A 16,955-nucleotide genomic window follows, 5' to 3' on the forward strand; every position below is an offset into this window, starting at 1 on the left:
CGTGCTGTACCTGCCCTGGGAGTGTTTGATAGAACAATGTAGAGGGAGCTTTACTCTGTATCTAACCCGTGCTGTACCTGCCCTGGGAGTGTTTGATGGGACAGTGTAGAGGGAGCTTTACTCTGTATCTAACCCGTGATGTACCTGCCCCGGGAGTGTTTGAAATTGTGTCAAAAATGTAAGAAAAAATTCTATTCCGCAGCACCGATGTCCTTGACCTTGAGCATTGAAAATAAGTGAATAACTGAACCGAATCTCAGTGCCCCCTGACTGAAGTCCCTGTGTTTTCTGTTGCAGACTCCAGTATGTACGCACACTTCCTGTTCAACGCATTCGACACAGACCATAATGGTTCCGTCAGTTTCGAGGTAAGAGAGTACTACTGGGATTCAGGGGGAGGGGTGGGCGTGGGGTGGCGGGAAATTTTCTCATTGACAGGCATTGCACCCCCCGAAGCGGGTGGAACTCTGGGACTCTCTTCCCCCCAAAAGGCTGTGGATGCTGGGGGTCAATTGACATTTTCCAGACTGAGATCGCTAGATTTTCGTTGAGTAAGGGTATCGAGGGGTACGGAGCAAAGGCGGGTAAATGGAGTTAAGATGCAGATCACCCATGATCTAATTGAATGGCGGAACAGGCTCGAGAGTCTGTTATTAGTGGGCCCTAAATCAGGGCAAATTGAGAATGTCACATGGGGGAAAGGTTCCCTCTGACAGGGATTGTCGTTTTGAATAGTTTCTGACTGATGGTCTGGGTCTTTGGAATGGTGCCAATAATCGTTGGGGTTTCCCCTGCATTTATTCAGGGGGTGAGTACATCTTACAGAGACAAACAGGGTAAGGAGTGTTTCCACGTCCTGTTCCCGATCCATAGTTAATCCCAGCTGGACCAGCGATGGGAACGCTATTTGCTCTTCTCAGCGAGCACTCTCCTGTTGGACGATGTGTTTGTGCGGAGAACAGGCGAGGGACAGCGATGGCCTCCACTGTCAAATAGCTTGCTGACACGCGGGCTTCCTGGTGCTTGCTGGGAGTTATATCCGGAAATCCTGTATCCCAGCTGGTGATTTCCCAACTAATATCAGCTCCCTCCACCACCGGCGCACAGTGGCTGCAGTGTGTACCATCCACAGGATGCACTGCAGCAACTCGCCAAGGCTTCTTCGACAGCACCTCCCAAATCCGTGACCTCTACCACCTAGAAGGACAAGAGCAGCAGGCACATGGGAACAACACCACCTGCACGTTCCCCTCCAAGTCACACACCATCCCGACTTGGAAATATATCGCCGTTCCTTCATCGTCGCTGGGTCAAAATCCTGGAACTCCCTTCCTAACACACGGACTGCAGCTGTTCAAGAAGGCGGCTCACCACCACCTTCTCAAGGGCAATTAGGGATGGGCAATAAATGCCGGCCTCGCCAGCGACGCCCACATCCTGAAAACGAATAAAATGAGGGAAACCTGGTCCTCCAGGCTGAGGCTCCGCGGTGAACAGTGGCATATCAGCAAGGTTTCTGGAGGGAGACCTCCCCCCACTCAACTCCCCCTCCCCCCGCTCCCCCAGCAAGAGACAGCAAGATCTAGAAAGAAGAGGGGGAAGAGAATAGAGAAAGAAAAACAATCCTTAAAAACATTGGTGTGGAGATTCTCCTGGTCACAGGGTTCACCGTTATGTTGGATAGAGTCACCAGCCTTCAGCTGACCAGGTCAGTCTGTCGGAGGACAACGCACTCTGAACACAAGGGTCTCCTGAGTCATCCGAAATAGAATGTTTTTAAATTTTATTACACAAGCCAATTTTCTTTCATCCCCATCCCCATCCCCATCCCCATCTCCTTCTCATCCCCCTCTGTGTCAGCCGTGGCTCAGTGGGGAAGCACTCTCACCTCTGAGTTGAAACCTTATGGGTTCAAGTCCCACTCCAGAGAGTTAAACACATAATCCAGGCTGACACTCCCAGTTCCAGTACTGAGGGAGTGCTGCACTGTCGGAGGTGCCGTCTTTTGGATGAGATGTTAAACCAAGGCCCCGTCTGCCCTCTCAGGTGGATGTAAAAGATCCCACGGCCACTATTTCAAAGAAGAGCAGGGGGATTCTCCCTGGTGTCCTGGCCAATATTTATCCCTCAACCAACATCACTAAAACAGATTATCTGGTCATTATCACATTGCTGTTTGTGGGAGCTTGCTGTGTGTAAATTGGCTGCTGCATTTCCTACATTACAACAGTGACTACAGTTCAAAAAGAAAAGTGCTTTGGGACGGCCTGGGGTCGTGAAAGGTGCTATATAAATGCAAATCTCTCTTTCTTTCTCCCCCCTCTCCTTCCCAGCACAAGGTTCGATGGGCACTGGTTAAACTCTTGGATCTCGCCCAGGAGACCATTCTTCACAGGTGCGGGCGGGTTATTCAGTTGTGAGGGAGCATCGCAGCTGAGCCCCCTGCCTCTCTGGCTGGGATCAGGGCACATTCTCCCCTCCCTAACCCAGGGGCACTGAGGCTAGCTGCAGTGTTTCAATTGCTCGTGTAGTCAGCCACCCCACTACCTCGCTTCTGAGAGCTGGAGGTCGGTGTCTGCTCCAGGCTGTAACTGTTAACCCCAGAGACGCTCACTGTTGCCTGAGTACTTCTTACTGTTAACCTCGTCTTCTCTCCTCCCCAGAACTTTGTGATGGGTTTATCTGTGATCCTTCGAGGGACTGTTGATGACAGACTCAACTGGGCGTTCAACCTGTACGATTTAAATAAAGACGGCTGCATAACTAAAGAGGTAAAATGATAAAGGGGGAGGACTTGCAGGGACGATGCAGGGTATTGTTGCCTCTCATACACGGAATTTCATGCTGGAGTGATAAGGAAGGAAGGAAAAAGAAAGACAGACAGACAGACAGACCAGATTTAAGGTGATTGGCAAAAGAGCCAGAGGCAACATGAGGAAACATTTTTTTACGCAGCGAGTTGTTATGATCTGGAATGTGCTGCCTGAAAGGGCGGTGGAATTCAAAAGGGAATTACAGGGCTATGGGGAAAGAGCAGGGGAATGGGGCTAATTAGATAGCTCTTTCAAAGAGCCGGCACAGGCAGGATGGGCCAAATGGTCTCCTTCTGTGCTGTAACATACTATGATATGAAAGAAAGAATGAAGAAAAAAAAACCTTGCCTTTATAGAGTGCAGGGGAGTTCTCTGCAGTGTCCTGGGCCAATATTTATCCCTCAACCAACACCTGAAACAGATTCTCTGGTCATTTATCACATTGCTGTTTGTGGGATCTTGCTGTGCGCAAATTGGCTGCCGCGTTTCCTAGATTACAGCAATGCTACGCTTCAAAAATACTTTCATGGCTGTAAAGCGCTTTGGGACATCCTGAGGTCGTGAAAGGCGCAATATAAATGGGACTTCTTTCTTTGGGGAGGACATGGCCTCGCACTGCCGTCTTCTCACGTGCCTTTGGAATTAGATTTGGCTGGTTCCTCGAGCCAGTTACCATTCAAAGCCAGGAGAGGTGATAGGAACACCAGTCTCAACACCACTGGGTCAAGAGACCCAATCCCAGGGACTGACGTCATGGACATGGGCCCAGGACCTCATATCACTAGTGCAGATGTGCATAATGGGCTGAGTCCAAAGGCCTTGACAGGTGTGGTGTGGGTGTGTCCAAAGCCCAGTCACAGGTCTAAGCACTGGTGACACAGTCCTAGGTCACAAAAACAAACGATGCTTGTGCCAGGTCCTGACATTACTGGGGAGGCCTGCACTTCGATGGGAATGAATCGACATTTGTAAATCAAACATGAACGATGGGAATTCCCTCGGGGGCGCGGGGTTCCCAGTTGACCATAGGAACTGGGGTTCTCCCAAATCTTCTGCCAAAGTTACACCAACCGATCGGGAGAATCCCCAAAGGAAGTTCACCCAAAGGAGCCGTGCCCCTAATGATAGAGCATCTCCTTCAGGCTGCCATTTAATGATGGATTGGAGTTGATGTGACGGGAGGTGGAGATTTCCTTGTGACTGTTTCTTTTTTGGGCTCATTTGTTTTCCAGGAAATGTTGGATATTATGAAATCCATTTATGATATGATGGGAAAGTACACGTACCCTTCAGTGAGGGACGATTCTCCACAGGAACATGTCGAAACATTCTTCCAGGTAAGCGGTGACAGGCTAAAAACAATCAGTGTTTGATGGGACAGTGTAGAGGGAGCTTTACTCTGTATCTAACCCGTGCTGTACCTGCCCTGGGAGTGTTTGATGGGACAGTGTAGAGGGAGCTTTACTCTGTATCTAACCCGTGCTGTACCTGCCCCGGGAGTGTTTGATGGGACAGTGTAGAGGGAGCTTTACTCTGTATCTAACCCGTGCTGTACCAGCCCTGGGAGTGTTTGATGGGACAGTGTAGAGGGAGCTTTACTCTGTATCTAACCCGTGCTGTACCTGCCCTGGGAGTGTTTGATGGGACCGTGTAGAGGGAGCTTTACTCTGTATCTAACCCGTGCTGTACCTGCCCTGGGAGTGTTTGATGGGACAGTGTAGAGGGAGCTTTACTCTGTATCTAACCCGTGCTGTACCTGCCCTGGGAGTGTTTGATGGGACAGTGTAGAGGGAGCTTTACTCTGTATCTAAGCCGTGCTGTACCTGCCCTGGGAGTGTTTGATGGGACAGTGTAGAGGGAGCTTTACTCTGTATCTAACCCGTGCTGTACCTGCCCTGGGAGTGTTTGATGGGACAGTGTAGAGGGAGCTTTACTCTGTATCTAACCCGTGCTGTACCTGCCCTGGGAGTGTTTGATGGGACAGTGTAGAGGGAGCTTTACTCTGTATCTAACCCATGCTGTACCTGCCCTGGGAGTGTTTGATGGGACAGTGTAGAGGGAGCTTTACTCTGTATCTAACCCGTGCTGTACCTGGGAGTGTTTGATGAGACCGTTAACTCAGCAGCTCTACCAGCAAGAAATTGTTAATCGAAGTGTTTCCAATAAATACAGAATGAGGAGCGGTGAAGTTAATTTAAACCTCGGATGCTAAGGTCCTTGTCTGATGACTGTTCATTTGATTGTAATTTCACTCTGTATCCCTTTTTACTACAGAAAATGGACAAGAATCAGGACGGAGTGGTAACTATCGAAGAGTTCATTGAATCTTGTCAAAAGGTGAGATACTAAACCCCAGGTGTAATATCTGTACCAGGTGAGATATGCATTCCCCATTTGTGATATATGTACCCCACGTAAGATACGCCTAATGAGATATCTGTACCCTGGATGTGGTACCTCTCCCCAGTTGAGACATGTGCAAGATACCTACTCTCCAGGTGAGAGACCTGTAGCCCCGAGTGAGAGACCTGTAGCCCCGGGTGAGAGACCTGTAGCCCCGGGTGAGAGACCTGTAGCCCCGGGTGAGAGACCTGTAGCCCCGGGTGAGAGACCTGTAGCCCCGGGTGAGAGACCTGTAGCCCCGGGTGAGAGACCTGTAGCCCCGGGTGAGAGACCTGTAGCCCCGGGTGAGACACCTTAACTTCACTTTGGATCTGTAAATCCTAGATGCTGCACTTGTTATACATACGGTTTTGTTATATAAGAAAAAGTTTGAGCTCTGATGGTAATCCCACTCTCATCTCCAATCTCTAACCTCTCTGTCCTTGCTCAGCTCTTGCTGTTTCATCTAAACGACTCTGCTCATTCCTGCTCTGAACCTTCCTCTCTTATCTGCCATAAGCTCCACATTCCCCGTCCTACACAGATCCCCCTCCCTGCATCAGCACTGTATTAAACTCAAGACACAACACAGTCTCTCCTCTTCTAACTCATTCCATCCCAGGACCTCAAACCTGTGCAATTCCTCACCTGGGATCGTAGAATGAGACAGCACAGAAGGAGGCCATTCAGCCCATCATGCCTGTGCTGGCTCTTTAAAAGAGCGAAAGAAGACCTCCTTCACTCTTCCCTTCCCCCTTCAATATGCAAAATTTTAGACCCCTAGCGTAGCATGGCCTAGTGGTGATTTGGCGATTCGTCTGGATTTCTAGAATCGTAGAAAAGTTACAGCACAGAAGGAGGCCATTCGGCCCATCGAGAGCGTGCCGGCTCTACGCAAGAGCAATCCAGCTAGTCTCACTCCCCCACCCTATCCCCATAGCCCTGCAAATGTTTTCCTTTCAAGTTCTTGCCCAATTCCCTTTTGAAGGCCATGATTGAATCTGCCTCCACCACCCCCTCGGGCAGTGCATTCCAGATCATAACCGGTGTTTTATAAAGGTTCATCACGACTTCCTTGCCAAGCCTCTATTTATAAAGCCCAGGATCACAGTTTGCTTTTTTAACCGCTTTCTCAACCTGCCCTGCCACCTTCAACGATTTGTGCACATAAACCCCCAGATCTCTCTGTTCCTGAACCCTTTTAGAATTGTGCCCTCTAGTTTATATTGCCTCTCCTCATTCTTTCTACCAAAATGTATCACTTCACATTTTTCTGCATTAAATTTCATCTGCCACATGTTTGCCCATTCCACCAGCCTGTCTATATCCTCTTGAAGTCTATCACTATCCTCCTCACTGTTCACTACACTTCCAAGTTTTGTGTCATCTACAAATTTTGAAATTGTGTCCTGTACACCCAAGTCCAAGTCATTAATATATATCAAGAAAAGCAGTGGTCCCAGCACCGACCCCTGGGGAACACCACTGTACACCTCTCTCCAGTCCGAAAAACAACCGTTCACCACTACTCTCTGTTTCCTGTCACTTAGCCGACTGATCTGTGGATAGGGGGCATGACCCCTCACCCAGGAGTGCTATGTGCAGAGAGAATATATTAAAAGGAAGGATATCATCTCAACAAATAGCTTTCAAGGGGTAACGCACCCTGTAACTGCGGTGAACAATGACTCCCTGCTCGCTGCCTCCCTGCTCACTGCCTCCCTGCTCACTGCCTGCCTCTCTGCTCACTGCCTCTCTGCTCACTGTCTCTCTGCTCACTGCCTCCCTGCTCACTGCCTCCCTGCTCACTGCCTCTCTGCTCACTGCCTCCCTGCTCTCTGCCTCCCTGCTCACTGCCTCCCTGCTCACTGCCTCTCTGCCTCCCTGCTCACTGCCTCCCTGCTCACTGCCTGCCTCTCTGCCTCCCTGCTTGCTGCCTCCCTGCTCGCTGCCTCTCTGCTCACTGTCTCCCTGCTCACTGTCTGTCTGCTCACAGCTGCCTCTCTGCTCGCTGTCTCTCTGCTCGCTGTCTTTCTGCTCACTGCCTCCCTGCTCACTGTCTGTCTGCTCACTGCCTCTCTGCTCACTGTCTGTCTGCTCACTGCCTGCCTGTCTGCTCACTCTCTGCCTGCCTGTCTGCTCACTCTCTGCCTGTCTGCCTGCTCACTGTCTACCTGCTCACTGTCTGTCTGCTCACTGCCTGTCTGTCTGCTCTCCGTCTGTCTGCTCTCCATCTGTCTGCTCTCCGTCTGTCTGCTCTCCGTCCGTCTGTTCACTGTCTGCTCAGTATTGGACACATGGGGAATGGAACAGGACCAGAATAAAGCTGATCCCATTCCCACTCCGTGGCACTAGGTGTTGGCACTGCCCATGTTGTAAATTTTCCTCCTGTTCTTCCCCTTCCCTTACTTTTGTTCTCTAACCTGTTGTGTAGGAAAACTCAGCACAATCCCCAACATCAATGTGATAATGACCAGATCATCTGTTTTTAGTGGTGCTGTTTGAGGGATAAATATTGTCCAAGACACTGGCGAGAACTCCCCTGCTTTTCATCAAAATAGCGGCCCTGGGATCTTTTACGCCCACCTGAGAGGGCAGACAGGGCCTCGGTTTGACATGTCATCTGAAAAAGGGCACCTTCGACAGTGCAGCACTCCCTCAGTACTGTACTGTGAGTGTCAGCCTGGATTGGCTGCTCACACTCCTCAAACCCACAGCACCCTGAGCGTTGCCTTTTTGTGTATGTCTTGACCACTCACTTATTTTCCTCTTCTTTTGTTCCGCCAAGGATGAAAATATCATGAAGTCGATGCAACTTTTCGAGAACGTCATCTAGAGGTCGAAGGCGGAGCCGAGGTCGACGGCCGGTTGACCTCTGACTCCTTACCCTCCTTCCTTGGCAGTCGCCTTGATTGATTGATTGGGGCCTTTTACCCTGGGTCTCGGACTTGTCCAATGGCGTGTTTCACCTTCTCCAATCAGAATTAATTTTGGGGGAGCGGGGGCGAATTAGATTCTTGGACTTTCCGCTATCCACAGAGAGAGAGAGGAAAAGAAAGAACTTTTGCGACGGACATTTTGTACTGTTGTCGAACCCCACGAGCTGCTTGAGAGTGCGAGGGGCACGGAATCGAGAATCTTCGCGCGTGTGAGAAACTGATCTGCGGCTGTGAGGCTCACGTGTCTTGTTACACACGCACGAGTACAGAAGACAAAATTGATCTTCACAGCATGTTACAGTAACACACTATAGACATCTTTATACGATAATGCTAGATATAATGGTACCAAAAAAAGAGAAAAAACCACCATCGCAGTTCCATCTGTCATGTTACCTGCTTTAAGAAGCTGTGGCCCTGTCAGTCACTCCCGGCCCCAGAACAAAAACTTACCTTTGCCAAAAATTTCTTCACTGCCCCTTTCATTTCTGTGACCTGAGTTCAAATTCCATCCAGACTAATGGAATGAAAACCTCATGGGACAGTGTAGAGGGAGCTTTACTCTGTATCTAACCCGTGCTGTACCTGCCCTGGGAGTGTTTGATGGGACAGTGTAGAGGGAGCTTTACTCTGTATCTAACCCGTGCTGTACCTGCCCTGGGAGTGTTTGATGGGACAGTGTAGAGGGAGCTTTACTCTGTATCTAACCCGTGCTGTACCTGCCCTGGGAGTGTTTGATGGGACAGTGTAGAGGGAGCTTTACTCTGTATCTAACCCGTGCTGTACCTGCCCTGGGAGTGTTTGATGGGACAGTGTAGAGGGAGCTTTACTCCGTATCTAACCCGTGCTGTACCTGCCCTGCGAGTGTTTGATGGGACAGTGTAGAGGGAGCTTTACTCTGTACCTGCCCTGGGAGTGTTGGTACTGTCATTTGGTGCCTGAAGCAGGAAGTTCTCCCATCTCCTGCACTAAGATCCCTCACCAGGACTGACACAAAACTTACAAAAAAAGTTTAAGCAGAACTTTCTATGCACTCTGACAATCTTAAATGAGTGTCTCTAATTTCACTGGAATTTCTTCGAGGACCCTCCCCTGTAGAGTGAGCTGTTCCTTTATGACATCATAGCGTTGGCAGCCAACCTATGACATCATCAGTCAACGAGTCCATTTGAGAGAAGGGGGGAAACATTGTGAATTTAGCAATATCATTTAACACTTATATATAGAAAGGAGGTTTATAATTGGTTAGACAAAGGATGACCATTACTTGGGGAATTTATAAATTAATGTTACTACAACAGCAACTTGCATTTATATAGCGCCTTTAACGTAGGCGCTTCGCAGGAGCGATTATCAAACAAAATTTAACACCGAGCCACATAAGGAGATATTAGGACAGGTGACCAAAAGCTTGGTCAAAGAGATGAGTTTTAAGGAGCTCCTTAAAAGAGGAAAGAGAGGCAGAGAGGTTTAGGGAGGGAATTCCAGAGCTTTGGATCTAGGCAGCTGAAGGCACGGCCGCCAAAGGTGGGGCAAAGGAAACCGGGGATGCGCAAGAGGTCAGAATTGGAGGAGCGCAGGGTTCAGGGAGGGTCTTGGGGCTGGAGGAGGTTACAGAGATAGGGAGGGGCGAGGCCATGGGGGGATTTGAACACGAGGATGAGAATTACTAGCTGGGGGTGAGAGGATTGGAAGAACTAAGGCAAGTCCCTTTGAGAGGCAATTAAACAAAGAAAACACTTCACAGTCCAACCCTAAGTGAGGCTCTGCTTCGAAGGAGTAGAAGTCATGGAGAACACGAAAGGCTCCATGAAGCATCAGCAACTGGTCCTGCTGGACATGCATCGTCCAGGCTCCCGGAGAGAAGCAGAAGAAAGCAAGAAGCAGCGTGGCCTACCCTCGGGTTGTTATAAGCCCAGTCCTGCACTCACCATGACCAATGTGCAAACCCAAAGAGGCCGACGTCCCAAAGTGAAGATCTCCTGAGCCCGGTAACTCATCACGGGTGGGAACGAGGAACATTTACCCTCTCCCATTGACTTTTCGAGCTAATGGAGGGAAGTGGCAAAGGCTGATCCGGGGCAAATTGTTCCCTAAGGCGAGGGTGTTTCAATCCCAGCGGATACAAGTCAAAGACTGAGGAAGTTCGGAGGAAGAAGGGAAGTCGGGGGCGGGGGTGGGGGGAATTTTTAATACCCAAAAGAGGGAATTGATTTGTGGAACAAGTCCTTACTGTCAGGCAGAAGGCTTCAGAGGCCACATTCCCTCAGATTTATTTAAAATCTATTTTCAACTAATTCTGCCAGTTTTTGAAGGTTGAGCTGATGTTTATGTCTTATTTTTGGGGCTCTGATGTTTACCTGAGTTGCATCAGATGGATCGATAGTTGAGGTAGCAAGTTCTTCCCAATTATTGATTGGGCATGTTTACAAATGTTAACCATTTAATCTAATTGCTTTGCCTGTCATACTCTTCAGACCATTGCACCGCTCCTGAACCTGCTCTGCAGGAAAGGCCTAGGCTTTGATTGAGGCCTACTGATCCATAATGTCTTACAGCCTTCTCTAGGGCCCTGCTGTTAATCAACACAGATAAACAAATTGTGGCAGAATTAAGGTTTGGCCCTGGAACTAATGGCGGAACGGCTGAGAAAAATGTCAGACCCGTCTAGCTGGTTGGTGCTCTCCTTGCGGATATCCATCATGGAAGGGGTCTTTCAGGCAGATATTTGGACACCGCGCTGGCCACTTTGAGCTGTTTTTGAGTGAGATGGAGCTCAACGGTGCAGGAGCAGACGGGACACCAGATGAGTAAGAACTTGACAGTGAATCAGATATGTCTACCAAACTCTGCAATTTTAATGCGAGTTATTATTGTAAAGTAAATTCTGCGCTGCGTGACATGATGTGGCGAATCTCAGCACCAAGACGTGGTACCAGCGTAGGACGAAACTGCAGGTTCATTTTGTGCCCAATTCCCAACGAGGCAGGTGCCAGAAGGAGCACAAGAATCCACTCCATCGGGACAGCTTCCAAGGGACAATTCCCCTTCCCCTCCTTATTCCAGGAGAGGCTGCAGTCCAGCCAGGCGCAGTTTTGAACAACGGCCTTCTCAACAACAGCATCTAAGGAGAAATCGGAACAAGGCCATATCTTCGGGAATGAATAAAACCTGCATTTTAAAGTCACCTTTCAACAGGGGCAGCGGTGGACAGTGCAAGATTGCTATGGCACCGGACCCTTCACCGCTGGGATCAGGCTTCAAAGGCAGCTCAGACCAATGAGATGAGAGTCTCCTCGGTCCATTGTAAGGGTCCCGTGTAAACTATTTGGGAGGTCACGGACTGGCCCCATTTGGCACACAGTTGGCAGTCAGGATCGTGGTGCAACTTGGAATAAATCTAAATGGAAACAACCCCGGGGCAGTAGGAGGTGCTCCTCCGAGGGTGGGACAGTGTAGAGGGAGCTTTACTCTGTATCTAACCCGTGCTGTACCTGCCCTGGGAGTGTTTGATGGGACAGTGTAGAGGGAGCTTTACTCTGTATCTAACCCGTGCTGTACCTGCCCTGGGAGTGTTTGATGGGACAGTGTAGAGGGAGCTTTACTCTGTATCTAACCCGTGCTGTACCTGCCCTGGGAGTGTTTGATGGGACAGTGTAGAGGGAGCTTTACTCTGTATCTAACCCGTGCTGTACCTGTAGGAGGGTTCCCTTTCCCAGGGGAGGAGGGAGGGGGCTGAATTGTCCAGCTCCGCACTGCAAGTCTCTGAAGCACCCACAGCCTGTACAGCTAGAATGTCCAGTGTGGTTATCACTGTATCCCAAGGGACACTGGGCGATCCCAGAAAATCGGCAACTCTTCACCCATGACCAATAAAGATAAAGTGGGACGCAATCTCGGAATGCTGCTGGACTCGGATCGGAGCATCAGAGGAGATGATTCCAGTCGTGGGTCATCGTCCGAATAGCCGCATAGGGTGCGTGGCCCCTTTAAGACTACTTTGGCAGGACCTGGGAATATCCTTTGCCTTCCTGGCAAGATGGACGCTGCATCCCCTTTAAAACTCTTCTCTTCGATCCAGCTGACCCCGGTTTGGCAGAGAGGTCACACGACAGCTCACACGTTTCCAAGCGCCCCTCTATCCCCCCTCCCCCCTCCCCCCTCCCCCCATCATCATGCTCTCACACGCATGTCTGCATGGGACGATCCACCCACACACATCTGCTGCTGTGCCCCGTCATTTCCTTCCGCCACCCCCCCCCCCCCCCCCCCACGAGACCTGCGCGTCACGCCCGTCTCTGCCAAGGCGTCTCTGTGAAACCGCCGCACGGCCGTTTCCCCGTGCTCCCCGCCACACGGCTCCCACTAACGAACCGTATAAAAGTGTTCGTGACGGCATGTACTGTTCCGATCGCCTACTGAGGTCCCTCTGTGTAACTTCATTGTACAAGTTATCTCCTTCGCTGCTCTATATTAAATGCTTAGCTGTCCAAATATGTATATTTTGTAAGAAAAATAAATAAAAATTACAATTGCTATGCAAAAAAAAGTTTCCCGTTTGATTTCCAACTAGTTCTTCTGTGCAATATTTTGCAACATATTTTTCGGAATAGTTATCTTACCCCATTGCATGCACTTCCTGTCAACTTCTTTCCATTATATACTCCTATGTAAACATTTACAATGGAAACTTACCATGTAAACTCGTCACCCCTTCAGAGGCTGGGCAGTCTGCAGTAAGTGACTCACCTCCCAACTCCACAAAGCTTCTCCACCCACCTACAAGGCAGAAGTCAGGAGTGTGATGGAATACTCTCCACTTGCCTGGATGAGTGCAGCTCCAACAACACTCAAGAAGCTCGACACCATCCGGGACAAAGCAGCCCGCTCAAACAGCAGCCCATCCACCACCCTAAACATTCACTCCCTTCGCCACCGGCGCACAGTGGCTGCAGTGTGTACCATCCACAGGATGCACTGCAGCAACTCGCCAAGGCTTCTTCGACAGCACCTCCCAAACCCGCGACCTCTACCACCTAGAAGGACAAGAGCAGCAGGTACATGGGAACAACACCACCTGCACGTTCCCCTCCGAGTCACACACCATCCCGACTTGGAAATATATCGGCCGTTCCTTCATTGTTGCCGGGTCAAAATCCTGGAACTCCCTTCCTAACAGCACTGTGGGAGAACCGTCACCACACGGACTGCAGCGGTTCAGGAAGGCGGCTCACCACCACCTTCTCAAGGGCAATTAGGGATGGGCAATAAATGCCGGCCACATCCCAAGAATGAATTTTCACAAACACTGTAATTACGTACCCCAGCCAGCGGACTGGGAGGCACTGCAGGTCAGCCATTTGAAGGTTAAATGAGACCTAATATGGGACAGGACACAGGCAGCTGAGTTTTGGACAAGTTGGAGATATCACTAGTCCTGCTGGAAGTTTTCCTGCTGGAAATTTGCCCAGCGAGCGATGGAAAGGGAAGATAGAAAAGAGCATTTCTATCACACCTTTCATGACCTCAGGACGTCCACAGCACTTTATACAAATGAAGTATTGTTTGAAGTGTAGTCCCTGTTGTAATGTAGGAAACGCGGCAGCCAATTTGCGCAAAGCAAGATCCCACAAACAGCAATGAGATTATGACCAGATCTGTTTTTTTAGTGATCTTGGTTGAGGGATAAATATTGGCCAGGACACTGGGGAGAACTCCCCTGCTCTTCTTCGAAAGAGTGGCCATGGGATCTTTAACATCCACCTGAGAGGGTAGACGGGGTCTTAGTTTAACATGTCATCTGAAAGGCAGCACCTCCCACAGTGCAGAGCTCCCTCAGTACTCACCCTCCGACAGTGCAGCGCTCCCTCAGTACTGACCCTCCGACAATGCAGCACTCCCCCAGTACTGACCCTCCGACAATGCAGCACTCCCCCAGTACTGACCCTCAGACAGTGCAGCGCTCCCCCAGTACTGACCCTCCGACAGTGCAGCGCTCCCCCAGTACTGACCCTCCGACAGTACAGCGCTCCCTCAGTACTGACCCTCCGACAGTGCAGCGCTCCCTCAGTACTGACCCTCCGACAGTGCAGCGCTCCCCCGGTACTGACCCTCCGACAGTGCAGCGCTCCCTCAGTACTGACCCTCCGACAGTGCAGCGCTCCCCCAGTACTGACCCTCCGACAGTGCAGCGCTCCCTCAGTACTGACCCTCCGACAGTGCAGCGCTCCCTCAGTACTGACCCTCCGACAGTGCAGCGCTCCCCCAGTACTGACCCTCCGACAGTGCGGCACTCCCCCAGTACTGACCCTCCGACAGTGCAGTGCTCCCTCAGTACTGACCCTCTGACAGTGCAGCGCTCCCTCAGTACTGACCCTCTGACAGTGCAGCGCTCCCCCAGTACTGACCCTCTGACAGTGCAGCGCTCCCCCAGTACTGACCCTCCGACAGTGCAGTGCTCCCTCAGTACTGACCCTCTGACAGTGCAGCGCTCCCTCAGTACTGAGCCTCTGACAGTGCAGCGCTCCCCCAGTACTGACCCTCCGACAGTGCAGTGCTCCCTCAGTACTGACCCTCTGACAGTGCAGCGCTCCCTCAGTACTGACCCTCCGACAGTGCAGCGCTCCCTCAGTACTGACCCTCAGACAGTGCAGCGCTCCCTCAGTACTGACCCTCTGACAGTGCAGCACTCCCTCAGTAATGCACTGGGAGTGTCAGCCTGGATTTTGCGCTCAAGTCTCTGGAATGGGGCTCGAACCCACGACCTTCTGATTCAGAGGCGAGAGTGCTGCTAGTTGAGACAGAGGAGCACGAGCAGTGCGCCTGTAATATTCTGCCCGCTCTGTGTGAGGGCCCATCGCTCGTCTCGTGGCCTCTGAAAATTGCGCCCTGAACTTCAGACAGCGCAGTCGATTTGCTGCGGGCCTCAAGGGGTTAATCTTTTCAGTTGCGGAGCTGAGATTGTGCCATCGGATGACCCCTGAGCCGACAGATTGCGAAACGTTAAACTGCAACGTCATTACCAACAGCCTCGAGTCAGATGGAGACCAACACCCAGTCAAACAGCGGAATAAACAACACATCAGTTATAGACTTACTCCATGCATCAACTCCCCCGAATCCCTTGATTAGATTCCAGCCTGTAACTCACTCCCGGGTATCTGTTATTCTATATATAAACCCCCCGAACCCCTCGATTAGATCCCAGCCTGTAACTCACTCCCAGGTATCCGTTATTCTATATATAAACCACCCGAACCCCTCGATTAGATTCCAGCCTGTAACTCACTCCCAGGTATCCGTTATTCTATATATAAACCCCCCGAACCCCTCGATTAGATTCCAGCCTGTAACTCACTCCCGGGTATCCGTTATTCTATATATAAACCATCCAAACCCCTCGATTAGATTCCAACCTGTAACTCACTCCCGGGTATCCATTATTCTATATATAAACCATCCAAACCCCTCGATTAGATTCCAACCTGTAACTCACTCCCGGGTATCCGTTATTCTATATATAAACCACCCCGAACCCCTCGATTAGATTCCAGCCTGTAACTCACTCCCGGGTATCTGTTATTCTATATATAAACCCCCCGAACCCCTCGATTAGATTCCAGCCTGTAACTCACTCCCGGGTATCTGTTATTCTATATATAAACCCCCCGAACCCCTCGATTAGATTCCAGCCTGTAACTCACTCCCGGGTATCTGTTATTCTATATATAAACCCCCCGAACCCCTCGATTAGATTCCAGCCTGTAACTCACTCCCGGGTATCCGTTATTCTATATATAAACCATCCAAACCCCTCGATTAGCTTCCAGCCTGTAACTCACTCCCGGGTATCCGTTATTCTATATATAAACCCCCCGAACCCCTCGATTAGATTCCAGCCTGTAACTCACTCCCGGGTATCTGTTATTCTATGTATAAACCCCCCGAACCCCTCGATTAGATGCCAGCCTGTAACTCACTCCCGGGTATCTGTTATTCTATATATAAACCCCCCGAACCCCTCGATTAGATTCCAGCCTGTAACTCACTCCCGGGTATCTGTTATTCTATATAAAAAAAAAACCCCGAACCCCTCGATTAGATTCCAACCTGTAACTCACTCCCGGGTATCCGTTATTCTATATATAAACCCCCGAACCCCTCGATTAGATTCCAGCCTGTAACTCACTCCCGGGTATCCGTTCTTCTATATTTAAACCATCCGAACCCCTCAATTAGATTCCAGCCTGTAACTCACTCCCGGGTATCCGTTATTCTATATATAAACCCCCCGAACCCCTCGATTAGATTCCAGCCTGTAACTCACTCCCGGGTATGCAGTTGGCCTCAGTGCCTCTGGGTTAGGGAGAGGAATATCGTCCGGGGTCGCTGCTGATCCTATCTGGGGGTTCACGTGCTCGAGGTGCGTGTGCCCCTGTGGTACCCTACCCCCAGCGACGAGTCAATGGGGCCCATTCTCCTCTTGTAGTGCGGAGAGGGAAATCAGCAGGGCTCTGTTACCGGAATGCGATGCCACCTTTGCCCGATTGTCCGCCCTGCTCCGGGGCCAAAAAATCCTTTATGCCCCCCCCCCCCCAAACCAAAGGAGGACAAATATGCCCTCGTGTCTCTTGAAGCGGGGCCGGGGGGGGGGGGGGGGGGAAAGAAGGAAATTCTTTCCTCTAACCAACACGGTGGACGGGGTAAGGGGTCATTGCCTGGCACATGGTGAGCCAGGGGTCGCGAGGCGCCCGATGCCCCTTTCTGCGATGCTGTCCCTTTAAATAAAGGGACCAGCCTCCTCCCCACCCTACCTCCAGCC

At 50.6% G+C, this 16,955-nt stretch overlaps 1 protein-coding gene across 3 annotated transcripts in view; it reads left to right on the forward strand.

Annotated features, from left to right (window-relative positions):
* The window catches only part of LOC137340269 (A-type potassium channel modulatory protein KCNIP2-like), a 92,739-nt gene extending 84,708 nt beyond the window's left edge, over window positions 1-8,031 (forward strand). For all 3 annotated transcript variants that reach the window (XM_068002686.1, XM_068002688.1, XM_068002685.1), the window contains 5 exons: window positions 298-368; window positions 2,664-2,771; window positions 4,046-4,150; window positions 5,088-5,150; window positions 7,984-8,031. In XM_068002686.1, the coding sequence (XP_067858787.1) occupies window positions 298-368; window positions 2,664-2,771; window positions 4,046-4,150; window positions 5,088-5,150; window positions 7,984-8,031 (395 nt within the window). The remainder of the gene's footprint in view (window positions 1-297; window positions 369-2,663; window positions 2,772-4,045; window positions 4,151-5,087; window positions 5,151-7,983) is intronic.
* The last annotated feature ends 8,924 nt before the right edge of the window (window positions 8,032-16,955 follow it).

This window comes from Heptranchias perlo, chromosome 21 (genome assembly GCF_035084215.1).
Source record: "Heptranchias perlo isolate sHepPer1 chromosome 21, sHepPer1.hap1, whole genome shotgun sequence".
In the NCBI taxonomy this organism is placed as follows: domain Eukaryota; kingdom Metazoa; phylum Chordata; class Chondrichthyes; order Hexanchiformes; family Hexanchidae; genus Heptranchias; species Heptranchias perlo.